General features: G+C 40.7%; 1 protein-coding gene across 4 annotated transcripts in view; it reads left to right on the top strand.

Moving 5' to 3' along the window:
- Nucleotides 1-16,387, top strand: part of zfpm2a (zinc finger protein, FOG family member 2a) — a 184,731-nt gene that overhangs the window by 130,958 nt on the left and 37,386 nt on the right. For all 4 annotated transcript variants that reach the window (XM_028469912.1, XM_028469913.1, XM_028469911.1 and 1 more), the window contains one exon: nucleotides 2,949-3,060. In XM_028469912.1, the coding sequence (XP_028325713.1) occupies nucleotides 2,949-3,060 (112 nt within the window). The remainder of the gene's footprint in view (nucleotides 1-2,948; nucleotides 3,061-16,387) is intronic.

The raw sequence follows: 16,387 nt of genomic DNA, 5'->3' as shown, positions 1-16,387 counted from the left end.
CTGATAGGGGTCTTGAAACTGACACTAAAGACGTACATTTACTTGTGCTTAGCTTTTATTGACTTGCATTTATTTTGTGATCAAATATGACAACAGCAGACTTTGGAATATAATTTATTTTTCACCTGAAGTTCAGCAAACAAAACACACACAAATAACACCAAGATCGTTTGCTTTAATTCTTTATTTCTAGCTTTTTATAGAATGCAGGCACACAGGATAGACAAGAACACCCAGCAGTGTTACACAGCATGACAGAAAAAAAAGTGAGGCAAAGGGCACACATCTAGATGTCCAAAGTTGCAAATAACCAGTAAAAAGAATGTCAATAAAGAAACTGCCCCTCACTTAAAAACAATCCTGGGTACAAAACAAAAAACACACACACACACACACACACACACACACACACACGGGTGGGAGTAAATGAAAATCCTTAGTCAGTATGCCAAATAAACCAGAGTTTGTACAAAACTAAGATAATTCTAATTTACACATATGGATCACATACGTTAACATGCTTGGTTTCGTTGTAGTTTAAGATCGAAAAGGAGAATCCAGACATCACAGCCTCTTGCTGTGGCACTGGTAGCTCAAAGTGGAGTTTGTTTCTGTAAAGGCTGCTCCATCAGACACTCCCCCTCCCTGTGCTTTGGGGTAATTGTAATTTTCTGCCTGTCAATCTGCATTTTTTTTTCTCTGGCCTCGACCACTTAGGCCAACTGATCCAGTTGTACAAGTTTTCATTTGCATTTGCACCGCAGTGATGCCGCCGTTTCTTAATCCCAAATATGCTGCGTGCGGTTGCTCTCGTGCATTTCTTTGTCTTTGTGACAGCTGGTACATGCCGCATGCTTACAAAGCGCATATTGTCATCGATGTTTTATAGAAATGTGCATTGAAGGAGGCAGCCATGGGGTTGTGTCTGCTCGGATTGCAACAGTAAATAAAACAACGTGAACGTAGAAACTGTATGATGGATTAAAAACAAGAAATTTAACTTTCAACAGGAATTAAAAGGACAATTATTTACGAGCCGTGGCTCCGACAAATCTTTTTGATATGTGACAGTGAAGTGATACTTAGTTATTGTAGTATTCTGCCTGTGTTGGCTACATTAGGAGCAGCTGGAATATCATGAATTCCCAGAATGGCAGAGAGGCCTCTCGCCACTGAATAAGAGATGGCTCCAGTCGGGAGATCTGAGAAAGGGTTAATCTGATTCCCATTTTAGATAGTCGTCCCTAGCAACAATCAGACGGTCTGCTCTGCTCCTTTGACAGGGGTGTGAGATTTTCAGGTTAGCCAGATAGCAGACTTTATTGTAAGGCAAATTTGAAATGTGAAATGGGGGATGACTTAAATTACAGAGGTCCTCTCTCTCTCATCTGCTGCCAGGGTGGGATAAGAAGATGCCAGAAGAAGGAATAAGACTATCAACAGACACAATTTACTGTCTGTGTTTGATCAGTCTGGCAGCAGAGTTTGCCAATGTGCAGTAAGCCATATATAAAGAGACTATTAAAACATCTGTCTTATCTACCGTCTGTATTTCTGTCCTTAATTTTGCTTGCAAAATCCGAACAGATGCCTATCAGGTCTCGAAGATGGCTTTGCTATTTGTAAATAATGTTTTCCTCTAAAATAGAATCCATGTCCTCCAGCCTCTGACTAGATGGAGTTCATGGAAAAAGAAATGAGTAAGTGGAGGAGGAGGAGGAGGAGGAGGAGAAGAGCACATGCAGGCAAACCGCCGGAGCATAGTGCTCATCTCTTGTGCATATCTGTGCCAGTTCAGACCTTTAACATGCTCAAGTGACATTTGCATTTATCCTTGAAGGCTGTTGCCTTTTGCGGGGGAGCGAGAAGTGAAAAGCGTGTCAGCGTACATCACTTTTTACTTCCCTGTTGCATTAGGCAGATGGACACTGTCCTGTGTCTGGCTTTCTCAAAAGGAAAGAGAAATGAGTCGAGATCGCTACCCCAACCCAATTTCTCTGAGCTGCTCTATTTCTGTAACACCCTAACGAAGGGGCCCCAGGGTTCAAAAGTAATGGCCTTAAAATGCTGACATTTTCCATATTGATTAATGGGCTGCTGCAACATGCACACAACACCTCCGCTGCACTGTTTCTCTGAGAGCAGAAGAAAAAACAAGCAGAAGAACAGTCGAGTGAATTAAAAGAGAATAGAAAATCGAGGATAAGGAGAGCAGGCAAATCTGGTGAAGCAGCGCCTTGTGAGTCTATTATAGTGGATCCTGCTCTTTATCTCACTTTATGTCTTTTTAGAGGAATAAAACCCCACATTTGACCCCTGACCAAGAAGAAAAATGACCTTACACATTCAGAATAATTCTTTCAACATATTATAAAAACCCTAACCTCAATCACCCTTTAAAATGGATACTGATTCTTTAAATTCTTCCCTGCTTGTTTCAGGAAATAGTGAGATCCTGGCGATAGCACAGCACAATGTACCCAAAGTTCACTGGCAAGCACTTGCTTCTTTTTTCTGAAAGTGACCATTCTCTCTTTTTTTCCTTCTTGCTTTCTTCGTGATTCCCGACACCTGAGAATGTCCTTGTTAAAGAGAAAGATGTGATTACTGGTTTCAATCCACATTGATAATTCATCCTTTTTTGACAGAATACAGCCTCACACAACCATTTTGTCAACAATCCAGCTACCCGTTCTGTCTTTGTGTGTAACCATACACACACAACCACACGTTCATGCTCAAATCCTGCTTGGATTTTTAAAATCGTGTCAGCTATGTTTCAAAAAAAAGGGATTTGAGCTGGACTTGAGTTACACGCTGCATAGTTTTGGAAATTGTCTTTTTATGGCCATTCAGAGCAGTGGGAATGCATAACTCAGTGGTTATTAATGTTTCTTTAATCACCAAAATAAGCAAATGATTAGTGTTTGTTATCTGTCCTCGACCAGAAGACGAAGAACACCGTCCCGGTGGTGCTGAGCGCCGGCCCCAGGTGGCTGCTGGATGTGACTTGGCAGGGAGCAGAAGACAACAAAAACAACTGTGTGGTGTACAGCAAAGGTAAGCAAGCAGCGCCGGCATCCCGTTATCTCTCTGCAGCGCAACACACCACACCACAATCCTCCATCCACCGCTTTTCTGCACGTCTCTCCCCCCCCCCCCCCATTCTCTTTCTCTGCTCTGCCTTTTTTTTATTTTACTTTTTCTCCTCTCTTTCTCGCGCTTCTCACTTCTCAAAGTCACAAACAAGCTCAAATAATTGCATCCACTCGGCTACAAGGACACACGAAAAGACATACGTGCAGTCCTCGTTCGCACCATATCACTTCCTCTCATCAAAAGAGTAATTTATATCACTAAAACTCTGATTAGGAACTCAGGAACATCACTTGACACGTGAAGTTAATGGTCTCTAGATTTCACAAGGTAATTAATGCGCTTTTTCTCCTTCCCTTTTATACGAAGTGAATTCCTATCTCAAGTTAGATAGCGAGGACAACGTGAGTAGAAGGTTTGCCTCTTTGTTTGGGTTGTTCTCTTTCTAATTCAGCCAAGCTTAAGTCCTACATCTTTAATGAATCAGTAGTAATTACACCACTCATGGTTTTATGTATTTACAAAGGCGATCATACTAACATAAAGATGAACTCCTCGATCTCTTTTGCTGTGTCCAGCAGGGACTCATTAAAACAATAAAAAGCTGGGTTCGTTGTTCACTCAATGGTAAAGATGCTTAAACTGTACACAGCACTGACAATAGTCTCAGGCTTCTCTTCTCATAAAAGTGCAAGGCTTCCTCTGCTATAATTGAGTCTTGACGGGTGTTATCCAATGAGACGTGGAGCAAGAAATAAATACGTAAATAAAGATTTGCTTGGGATTCCAAAGGGTGAAGGGAAAGGGTTTCATTTATCACTTTTCAGAAATGATTACCCCGTGACAATACCCCCCAAAGCTGAAATGGAGCTTCTTCTCCCTCAAAGTGAATCAGTGGCAGGAGTGGGATTTGCAGCACGGATTTTCAGTCTCCCAATTCTCATCTACTAATCACTAGACTGCACTGGGGAGTTATCCTCTTAACCGGCTACTTAACTTTGTGCTCTTTATCACCAAATCATTAAAGTTTTGATAAGCTGTTAAAGAAGATTATGCACTTCTTTAAAAAAAAAAAAAATCTTCTAATCGTTCTGCTCTGAGACTGACTGTACAAAACAAAAAGAGTGCAATAACAGGATTTCTCCCTTTTCTCTCTGGACTATTTCCTCTGCCACTTTCATACATGCATCCTAGAGATAGCATCACAGAGCACAGCAATAAAAAGCACCATCACCTCAGTTTTGTGTCACAGCCATTTTACTGTTTTGTCACTTCTAGCTCGACCTTATTAAATTAAGCACAATAACATCTCCAGACGCGCCCTTGTGAGAGTTGCTCAGTGTTGTGGCGTATAAGTTCATTACTGTAAATCCTCCACGAGAATCAGCTGCACGCTTGCCAACTGATAATAAAAGATAAAAGAGGGAACTGAATGCAAAGAATTAATTTAAATCTCTGAGCTTAGGTTTAGCATCTCTTGTCACCTTTTAGCAGCTTTGTGAAAGTCAAGGAGTCTTTTGTTTTACCATCAAAGATGTGAAATTAACTGACTTTGTATCAAATGCTACAACCAGCGTCCTATAGTTTTGATTTGCCTTTGATAAAACTGAATTCAGAAGTATTAATCTGTTTTCCTCACTGGACTCCAACAGCTTTGTAGTAAGTTTTGCCAAAGAGCGTTGGGCACCACAGTTTGGTTTCTTTTCATTTGTAGGAATTGGTCTTTGCTCGACACTTTGCTCCTGGCAAAATTTTCTCCACCTGGACTCGGAGGAAGTTCAGAAAGTGGTGAAGCTTTTGATGCCGTTCAGCCATTTGACTCCAGCGTCCAGACTGTGACTCAATTTAGGCCGCTTATTCTTCTTCATCGCCTCCTTTTAAACATTCCAATCTGCATGTGTGCGCACCCTCTGGAGGTGACACTGAAATTGAGTGCCAGTATGCCGAAAATGTCAAATCTTTGTCAAAGTTAAAATTGAGTTGGGTGGGTTTATTTGAAGCTGTGCTGGGATTCTGTTTATCGACACCGCTGTGGATGGAGTAAAGGGAAAAAGGTTTCCCAGAGTCCGACAGGAACTTACTTCCCGCTTCGAAAAGCTGAGTCCCAGATTGTTTATATCTAAACCCCTGTGCTGTTTCCCCTGTGTCTGCTGCTTCATTGCTCTCAGAGATGCGTTATTTATGGAAAACAGCAAATATCTCAATACACAGTATGCTTGCAGAATATGTTTTGGCTCACGTTTCACTGGTCCCGGTTTTCTTTATGGCTGCCTGCAAAGATAGTAGCAAGTCACTTTGGATGCCAGCCAGTGTGAATCTATGTGGGAGTATCTCTAAGTAAGGACTGGTGATTGGTTTAAGTGGCCGTGGCTTAGAGTTGGGTGCTCAGTCCTCTGATTTTTGCATTAAGTACTGTACCATCCTGAAACTTGAAGGGCGGAGGGAAACGTGTTCAGAGTGAGGGAGGACAGAATTCAGAAAGATGATTCCTCTGAGAGTCGTATCCCCACAATGTCTTATGCATAATACATGCACTGGAGTGTGTAACAAGCAGCTGGATGATTCCCAACAGGGCCCCTCTGGTCCTCACCAGGCACGTTAAACCCATGTCATCTAATATGAATTTTGTTTTTCTTAAAAATATCGACATGTTTTTCAATTTGTGTTTCCAACTACAGTAGGAATTTATATTATATACATTAAATCTTTTTAATTGAATTATTTCTACTAACTTCCAAAGAAATAGTAGAATTCATCTTGTGAATTATTTAACATTTTTTTCATTCAAAGTCCAATTTCTTAAAATGAGAGGCAGCATAACCCCCTAAAAGTTGAAGCTGGCAAAGTGTAGTATCTGTTGTTCCCAGGCTGTCAGCATGGCCCTGTTTGTTTTACATTAAACTCCCTGGATGAGCCTTAGCAGCCAGCCATTACTAAAACTCTCAACTCTACCACTGCGCTAACTCATTATCTACAAATCCACCTGGAACTCCCACAATGCTCTCCTCCACACTCCGACAGTTTCTTTGAACCACTGAAGTTATAGAAACAGGTCTGCAGAGTAATTATATGTTACAGTAACACGGGAGAGCGTGAGGTGGGAAAAGAAGGGAGCGGGCAGGGCAGAATTCTCTTCACAGATAAACCACAGATTGATAAACAATGCAGCAGGAATGTACAAAAAGATTTCATTTAGGAAACAAAGTGAGGAAAATTCAGACATCAAATAGGGTGAAACTGCTTGAGACGTGTCTGATGCATAGGATTTTAATTCATTGACATACCTAAACTTTTAAGCTGCTTTAAAACAAAAAAAAACATTGGTGGTGTTTTCTGTAAATTCTCTTATTGTAGTCTTACAAAAACACATGTGATACACGCACCTCCTCCCATCAGCATGCCAATAACTGAGGAAATTGCCCGTGAGTGTTTTATTTAAAGGAGGAAACATCTGATCTCTGCAGTTTTACAACAAATTCATAAATACAAGAAAAAAGTGTTTTTTACAGCAAACAATATTTAATTATTTTGAATGTAAATGTCTTAATGGCATGATAAGAGTGCAAACAATTCACAGTATGAATGTTATAGTTTGTAATAATTTTCCTTAAACTTTTAAAATAAATTCAAACAATTTTTAGTTTGTTTGTTCACTGACAAATATAATGATTCCCATCTTCTTTGAACAAGCAGTAAGTGTTCCTGTGAAATGCACTTCCTCATATCAACTGATGCAGTTTCATATCCATAGTACAGTTTCTCTATCAGACACATTGTTCCCGTTAACATCACAGTTTGATCACAGTTTCTTTCAAAATACCATTTTCAAACTCTCAAATACGATTCATTCCCAGTGTGAGCCGTCATTGTGTTTTGCCCATTGTTACCTGATATCTGAGCCCATTGAAACTATACACATTCAGCGTGACATGATGTAGCATTATTCAGAGGTCACCTAAACTTTTCAACTGTAAGCCTCTTAAGCCAGACCACATTCAGATACAGCATGTCCAATAACTCTCCAGAGCAACTTAGCCCATTGTTGGCACAGAAATTGACCAATGTTACTGGGCTGTTTTACATAAGCCCGGGTAGTGCCGAATTAGCTAACTCGCTGGGTCTTTTGAATTATTTCATATTCTCTAAGTCTTGACAATCTGATCTTTTTTACGCCTTCATTTACTCTCTCCACTGATCCAGAGCTGTAGACTTCTGAGGAATGTGATGAACTTGCATGACCTGCTCGATGCTGAATCCGTTTGACTCAGTTTAACTGTTTTTTTTTGGACAAAACCAGCTATGCAGCGCTAAGCTAGTGTGCTGCATGAGAGGAAAAAGTGACTGACAGTTTCAGATTTAGCCGATCATTTCCACCCTCCTTTTTTAAAAGGACTGTGGCAAATAGGAGGTGTACGGGTTATTATCTGTTATCTGGAAACATAGCGAAATAGTGTGACGGAATAATAACTAAACAACTGACACAATGTAAAATATTCATTATCAGTGCTTTATAACAAAATTGTACCCTAAAGGAGTCCCTAGCACAGCTCCAAGCTGGAGACTAATTATGTTTAATTAAAAGACAACAGAGATCAACAGAATCGTTTTCATTAGGAAATTATTAATGATTCCGCTGCAGCAATAATTGATTGCACTGAGCCACGCGATAACTCAGCACGGTCAGGCTGGAGCGAGTCGCGTCGAGAGGAGCTGCTGGTTTGTGCATTTGGCAGCTGTTAAGCTGCATGTATTGTAGTTGAAGCTTCAAATCCTTACAATATGAGAAGAATTTACAACGATGGCTTTATGAGGAGGCGTGTGTGTGTGTGTGTGTGTGTGTGTGTGTGTGTGTGTGTGTGTGTGTGTGTGTGTGTGTGTGTGTGTGTGTGTGTGTGTGTGTGTGTGTGTGTGTGTGTGTGTGTGTGTGTGTGTGTGTGTGTGTGTGTGTGTGTAAAAAAAATGTAATCGTAAATCAATCTGTGAGGACTTCATCATCCAACCAATCATACGACCAGAACACACACTTTAATTATTTCCTTAATTCACTGCCTGCAAATGCAATGGGGCATTTTTCTCTTCTCTATATTTTTTTTTGGTTTTGTTTTTCTGTCACCCACACACACATAAGCAGTTAAATTATATACACACACACACACAAATACGGGCTCTCTGCTGCTGCTCCATGTGAGAGACGTCAGCTCCAGACGCTTCCTTCCACAGCCTTTTATGTGCATTGTTCTCCCGTCGCGCAGGCAGCTTTCCTCAGCTAGGCTGTGCAGCACAAGCACCAGACAGCACACTGTGCCACAGCAGCCAGAACCCCGTGGATACACACACACACACACACACACACACACACACACACGGACCATACGGCATTACTGAAATCTCACATAATGGCTGCTGACACATATATGTCCATCTGCATTCAGTGTGGACTAAGCCTTGCAACAAAACCAACAATGCAGGGCCGAGATGTAAAATGGAGTGATGGGCACTGATGAGGGACAAGATTGTTCTTTTCATATATTACCGTTTAACATTTAGTAAATGCTGCTTCTTTTGGAGTGAGTGCTCGTGATTAGTGTTGTGCATGCCTGTCTGAGCCGCTTGTCCTTGTATCAATGCCATGGAGGGTGTCAGGCTAATGAGCGTGGGCTGTCCTTAGAGCAGGAGGGTTTGGGTTGTGCCATTCACTCTGCATATTTAAATGCCTTGTAGAGCTTATGTAGGCCCACTTTTCCATGTCAGGGCAGCGTTCAATCCTGCTGCGACCATTAATTATGATACCATTGTGCTCCAGTGTGGCTAATAAGAGTGATGTATTGTACCCTTGTGGCATTATAATCATCTGAGTGAAGTACCTGGACTACACTGAGCTTGCTTTAAGCGCTGTTCTTTAAAAGGAGGTAAAAATGGTGGATTAAAAGGGTAGCTACGTCCGTTCCTCTCAGCCTCCACCCCCTGGTGCATCGGTTATTGCTCCGACATGAGAGCGTGTCACAGATTGAACTTCTGTATAATTGTATAATCAATGAGAAGAAATGGTTTGGTATTGATCATTCTGGGGAGCTGAATGTGAGTCTCAAAGGGTAGACACACAATCGCACACACAGTCATTTGTCCTCAGAAGCTGCACCACAGCCACATCAAACCGTTCCTAGTCATTGTTTTAGATTTCTTTTCAACCTTTTTTCAATCAAGCACATCTTGGCCCCATCTAAACTGTGTGAGTCTGTTATCTGCAATGCTGTCACAGCTGTCTTTGCACACAAAAATGGTTAACTTTACAACATTAAAGGAGCTGCTCTTTGATTATTCAAAGCATGTCTTTTCAGCAGGAATAAACAGTTTATTACATTAAGAAGAGGAATTTAGTGTGATTAAATGTATTTTATATTTCCCTTTAAAAAACAAAGAACAGCATAATCATTGGCAATTTTTATAGTCACGGAAGAAATTTAGCAGACTCAAAAATAAGACAAGTCTTTTTCTAATCTACAGTAGAATCATGGGTCCGTGATTAAAGTCGATTCTGTGCATGTGCACGTGTGTGTGTGTGCGTGTGAGTGTGTGTGTGTGTGTATGTCTACTTGAAAGCCCTTGGCCTGCTTTTAGGCCTGGGTATGATCCAGCCCACCGCCTCCATCTCTGCTGTCCTAAGTAGGTGTGAAAAGCATTGTCAGTGTGCTTCAGGATAAAGCCCTGCTGTTGGATGCCATTGGTCAGAGTCAACCCCCAGCCTCCAGGCACACACACACACACCCCACAACCTGACACGAGAGATTCAAGAATCAGGTGGACTGTGCATGGATAATCAGAGTCTTGCAGATTCACACAAGTTTTTTGTTTTCTGAGGAAAGGGGAGGGGCGAGGGTTTGTGAAGGGGTTTTATTCTGTGTGTTCCAAGGAGAGAGAGCGATGGGAGAGATGGAGTAGCACAGATAGAGGAATCACTGGGGTGGAGGGGTTTTCGATCGTCAGTCAGAGTGATGGAAAGCCACATGGTTTAAGTCTCTCTGAGGGGTGACACAGGACTGCTGCGAGAGGGATTGAACTAGTGCAACTTGGTGAAGTTGAGACTAAGGGAGGGGGGGGGAGGTTACACCAAGGAATGAAAAAGAATCTGACAGGCAAAGAAAAACACTGATGCAACCATGAAAACACACATACACACACGAAAAATAATCGCAAGTTTTAAAAATCTACTTAAGCTATTGGGCTACAGTGTTGCTGCAAACCATTTTTCCTTTGGTAATGTATACCCTTACAAATCAATTTTTAGGCTGAGAGAAACAATCAGATTTTCTCTGAAGAAATAGCTTGAGACATTATAAAATTGTTTTGTGGGGTCGCTGCTGTGTTCAGGCAGTAGAACTGGGTGATAACCTTTATACATACAGTACCTTTGCAGCTAATCCATTTTATTGATTGTACATCCACCTGTGTGGAAAAAAACACAGTCTCGTAGTCTTGGGAGCATATCAGTGTACCATCACCCCTTCTCTATTCTCATTGCTCTACAGAGCACAGCTGCAAAGCACCTCCAGCTCCAGGAGCTTATCACTGGCTCATTGTATCGTTTGATCAGCTCTGGAGATCTTTACTTTTCCACATTTTTAAAAGTCCACAGCTAATGGTAAAGACACAGCAACACATGATGCAGTTTCCGCCATTAGCTGACATATTAATAAAGGTTGTTCGTGGGGAATGTTGTTGCACTTTTTTTTTTGCCTGTAGCCCGTTTGATTTGTCGTGAGCTATTTTTTTTAGTTCAGAAAGCTTGAGTTTCTTCACCTGCAAAGGCTGTGTTCAGTGTAAGTGTAAGCTTGAGGTAAGCTTAAGAAACCAGGGCAAAGCTTTTTAAGTACAAAGCAGGTGTGAAAGGTTAAGAATACAGACTATTTGGTGCTAACACAATAGAATACATTCTGCATCCTACTAATAACTGAAACTAGATGATTTGCATTTGCTGAAGAAAATGAAAGCGAGGATGCAGGTAGGACAGGAATCCTTAGCAGAATCAGCTTTTATTTTACAGGGGCCATCTGCAACATTAACAGATTCAGCTTTTATTCTGAAAGGATTATCTATTTTGCTTCTTTGCACAACCTATGACTTCATCAGCTTTTATTTTGAAGGGTCCATTTGTAACCTTCAAAGAATCAGCTTTTATTCAGAAAGGCTATAACCCCTCGGAGTCAGTGTAATCCTCAGTAAAACCCTCGGAATCAGTATAACGTCACTGTTCCAATACTTAAAAATGGGAGATTTTCTACTTATATGTGCCAATTACTCAATAACTGTTAAACTGGTTGGTACAATCGGACGACGAGTTAATCGCAGAAAATCTACGGACTGATCATATCAAAGTACAACACATCCTTACTAATTATTATTTAATAATAAAAGAAAAATGCAAATGTCTGTTTTTTCTAATCTCGTGTTGCTTGTCCAAAGGCAACACAGGTGGAAGGTCAGCCATACATTTATTTGTCCCTGTTAGTCTGTATTATGGTATATTTACTGTTTCTCTATACATCCTGTCTTTATAGTGTGAGCCATGTTGAATGTTAGCTTTAATGCATGAGCTCTGCTGACCTCTGTCTGTCGGCACTGGTTGACCGAGATGGTACTCCACTTCCATGTGGATGCACAGGAGGATGTGTGTGGGCGTGCACGTGTATGTTGGGGTGTGCATGAAAGAAAGGGAGAAGAAGAGAGGGGGCACCGGGGCCAGCAAGTAGACAGGCCTGCTGTAGGTACAGTAGTTTGGAGGAATAGACATCAGTGTCGTCGCGGTCAGACAGGGCCATCCATTCTGTAAGCCCAAGGGAGGGAAGAGAGGGAGGGGAAGAGGAAGAGGAAAAGTAGAGCGACTGGAGAGGAGAGAGAGATGTGTGCATGTGCCCGTACTTGCGTGTACGTTCGAGCTCGCCCATGCATCCTAGAGTGTGTGTGTGTGTGTGTGCGTGTGTGCGTGTGTGCGTGTGTGCGTGTGTGCGTGTGTGCGTGCGTGCGTGCGTGCGTGCGTGCGTGCGTGCGTGCGTGCGCGGAGGAGAAAGAAAGAAAGATTGGGGGGCATCGATGCACTGTTTCTCTTAACTCTGTCAAAGCCACTCCATTGTGCTCCCCCGTGCAGTGAGTGGAAACCAATCTGTCATCGCTCCACTAGCCAGCATGCTAGAAGAGGGCTAGACTGCTGGAAGCACAAGTCTATTCAATGTGAAATGTAACTGGAATCTGAGCCCTTGGATTGCTAGATTAAAAAAAAGTTAAAATTGGAAGCTGAGTACAGTATTTTGGTTTGTGTTAGATAGGTTTCAGTCTCCTATCTTCCACTTTTTCACAGAGAGGTGATTGACATGTTTTGTTGATGGAACTCAATCCAAACCATGTGCAGTTTGCATAGGCATGAAGGGCTCAGTATAAGAAAAACCTTTGTGCATATCATAGAGAAGAGTTTGTCCTTCGTTTGGAAATCAGATTTATAGTTTTTGTTCTGGCACTGGATTGGCGTATTTGGAAAGTCACAATCATAGAATAATAAAGTCTTCCTTGCCACATCTTTCTGTCCTCACTGTCACCTATAGAATGTCAGCATCCACACCAGCACCTCCCATGGTGCCCTGAGTTCACTAAGCCTGCATCCTGTTGAATATGGGCTACTAATGCTATGTTCCAATGCCATCTCGAGTCACTGCCTACTCTCCCCTCACAGGAATCCCCCTAGTGCTATTTTCCCTGTAATCTCCCAACTCCTCTGTGTTATGAGGTGGCTCGCCCGCTGCTCCCACCACTATTTTACAGCCCTCTCCTTCATACGACCAGCACCTTCCCCATTTTAATCCCTTTGACCCAAACCCTCACTGTTTGCCTGCATCAACAGCTCCTGGAGATTACATCCTGCCTGCATCTTTACTGCTGGGTGCTTCAGTCACTGAGGCTACAGCTGGCCTCTGCATGCATGGAGTTAGACTCCAGTTAGCATGGTCAAGGTCAATGCTTGAGCTGAAAACTTGAATCTTAAATAATGAGACTTCTGACATTTGTTTTGAACTTTTTTCTGTGAAAATTGCTGTTTTAAGACTTCCATTCCAAACAAATCAGCATAATTCACAACAACAAATAAACTGTGTTTTACTGACTTAAAACCAAATGAGAAATACAGAAACATCAAAAACTAGATAAGCAGCGTTTTCTGTTTAAAAAAAACAAACAAACAAACAAAAAAAAAAACGTTCTGTTTGTGAGATATTTGGATATTTACAGGGAAATTAGAGCAAGAACTGAAGTCCACTGCACCTGGTTTCCCTCCACAGGTCCTAGACATCGTCTCCTCACACAATAGGACTGTTTAGAATTTATTTCAGCAGTTTTCTGGTCCTGGTCCTGTTTTCATGCAGTTTTTAGCTCGTAACAGCTGCTCACATATTTAGTTTTATGGTGTTATGGTCCAAATAGTATCCAAATAAACACGTGACTGACTATAGACTGTGAGGCTGGTGTGAGGAGCAATAGATGTTTGAACTTCTACGATTTGACACTTTTGCAAAAACAATTTTACAGCTTTTTTGAGGGTAGTAAAAATATTTATGTTGCACGTTATTTTACCGTTAGACACTAACGGAAGCCGTCAACACACATGGAAGTTGATCACTAGAAACAAGGAGCACCAGTAGATTCATTACACCACTTCTGGTTCCTTTAATCACATATGCACATGATATAAAGGAACCAGAGGTGGTGTAATGAATCCACTGGTGCTCCTCCATGCTTTTTATTTTTTATTTAAGTATTAATAACATTTCGATCTACCAGTTCATCAGTAATGTCACTTATGCGTTGCTCCTTTTTTGTCAGTAAAAGTCTGCCCCCATCTGTGGGTCCCCTCTGTGTGATGAGCTTAAAACATAAAGCTATGGTCCTAGTTTCCCTTAAATATCCAAATATCACACAAACAGAACAAGGTTTAATTTTAAAACAGAAAAATGCTCCTTGTCTGGTATTTGTTGTTTCTGTATTTCTGTTTTGGTCTTAAGTCAGTGAAACAAAAGAACAACATTGTTTATTTGTTATTTTGATTTGGTTTTAAAACAAAATAACCAAAGAATGAACGATACAAGGATTCAAACATATACTTTTATGAATGTTTTTATTTCCATTGTACATTTTGGATCAGTGGAAGAATTATCTTAATTTAATGAACTAAATGAATGCATCCCTTAAACCATCTTATTTAGAGGGTTGGATGCTGACTCAGCGTTTAACTGAAATCACAATATCTCCACACGCTAACGCTGTCTACTAGTCACGCTGTTAACATCCAAAATAAATGCCACACAGCATTTCATTCCATTAACTTTTTCCTTTTTTAAATCATCAATTAAACATTAGCCTTAGTTTAGAGGTTTGAAGCAGCGTTTGCTAAAAATTGATTAAATACAAAGTTTTATAGAAATATGACATTTGATTTATAAGTGTAGCTTTGGAAAACAATTTGAGCAAAATAACAATATTGAAGAAAGCATTTTATTAAAGGCTTTAAAAAATGATAGTAATGGTTATGTTGGTCAGTTGTGTGTGTTTAGCAATTCAATCAAAATATTTTCTGCGAGGTCTGCGATATCTAAATAAATTCACATAATTCATCCTTATCTTCTGATATGAATCATTAGAAAATGTACAGTATTAAAGATTATAATCTTACACAGCATCAAGTTACAGTACATGCTCGAATGGATTTGTAAAGCAAAACATTAAATCAGGATAAATGTAAAGTTGATTTATGGTAATTGACTACAAACAAATACAACCCCAAAAGACATAAAAAATAACTATGTATGATTATAGATATTAATGTTTAGATTGTTCTATAAAGGAAAAATAAAACACTATAGATGAATTACTTTCTTTAGACTTAAACTGATGACAACTGTAGGATGTAAAGTAAAAAATCTTAAGGACTTACAGTTGTCAGTGTTGCCATGAGTACCATGATCTGCATGTCTGAGCATCTTCTGGAATCTGTATATTCATGTCAATAAAATGGTAGAATATATTCACATTTGCACTGGGACTTCAGACAGAGTCAATAAGTTTAATGCAGGGTTGGGGACATTAACGGTGATATCTTCACCCTGCTCTGTTTCCTCTACATAGATTAATATCATGAAGTAAAGCTGTCATCAGTAGTGTAGTTTTTCCAGTAATGAGTGAGGGCTTTATTCATGTAAACTTATGTGATCACTGCACAAAGAGCTACCATTTCCGTCTCTCTCTCCCTCGTGCTCAGTTTTCCTGTGGGCCACATTAAATCAAGCCTTCGACCTCAACTCGAGTTCAATTAAACCCTATCAGCATGTTTCCCTCTCATATCAGAGAACAGGCCTTTATATAGACGTCCTGTAAATGGTGATTAGTGAGTGTTTTGATTAAAATTCAACCACATTTGATACTTTGCTAAAGCCAATCACTTCTTTCTTTCCCTCCCTTTCCTTTCTCGCTCATCTCTCTTTCTCTCTCTTTTTTTTTTCTATTTGTACGCCTGGGCATAGTTGTAAATGTACTAAACACACACACTGGAGCAGAGTGCAAGGCTGATTTAAGGGGCCTTACAGATGGGAAGGTTGCGAGTGAACACACAAAAACCAGAGACAAATCGCACCACAGCAGCCTCAAGGTTCCTAGCACAGCTATTCAGCTGGAGGGGAGCAGCAGAACAGTGAAAAATACATATACACTCCATCCTGTCAACGCTTTCGGCTTATCTTGAGTGACTGTCAAGGCTGGAAATATCAAGAAACGGACAGAAATATATAAAATTAATAAGCCGCTGGATGTTGTCGGGAGTTATGATGCTTCATAAATCCTGGTTTGATCATGGCGGACAAGGCTTAAATCTTGAGCTCCCTAATGTGCACAGCAGTGTTTTGGACTGGATTTTATTCTGTTTGGGTAATAGAAGCCCTTAGCTAGCAAAAGTAAGATTTATCATATCCCTCAGCCCCTCCTTGCGCTCCTTCTTTCATGAGTGACAAATATTAAAAAGAAGGCCTGGGGGAAGTTGGCAGCCATTACCACCTTTAATAGAAGGGCACAGGCGTACCAAGGTGAAACTGGGGCCAAAGGCAGAGAAAGGCTATTCAAAGAAAAGCAGGAGGGGCAGGGGAGGAGGGAAATATTGCTCCGAACTTATCAGTTGTACTTCCTTTGTCAGGTTAGGGGTCTTGGAGCTTTTGTTTGTTTGTTTTTATATATATATATATATATATATATATGTACTGAAAGG

Source organism: Gouania willdenowi, chromosome 16 (assembly GCF_900634775.1).
Source record: "Gouania willdenowi chromosome 16, fGouWil2.1, whole genome shotgun sequence".
NCBI lineage: Eukaryota > Metazoa > Chordata > Actinopteri > Blenniiformes > Gobiesocidae > Gouania > Gouania willdenowi.
The sequence above is the reverse complement of the archived record's forward strand: the minus strand, read 5'-3'. Positions and strand labels throughout refer to the sequence as shown.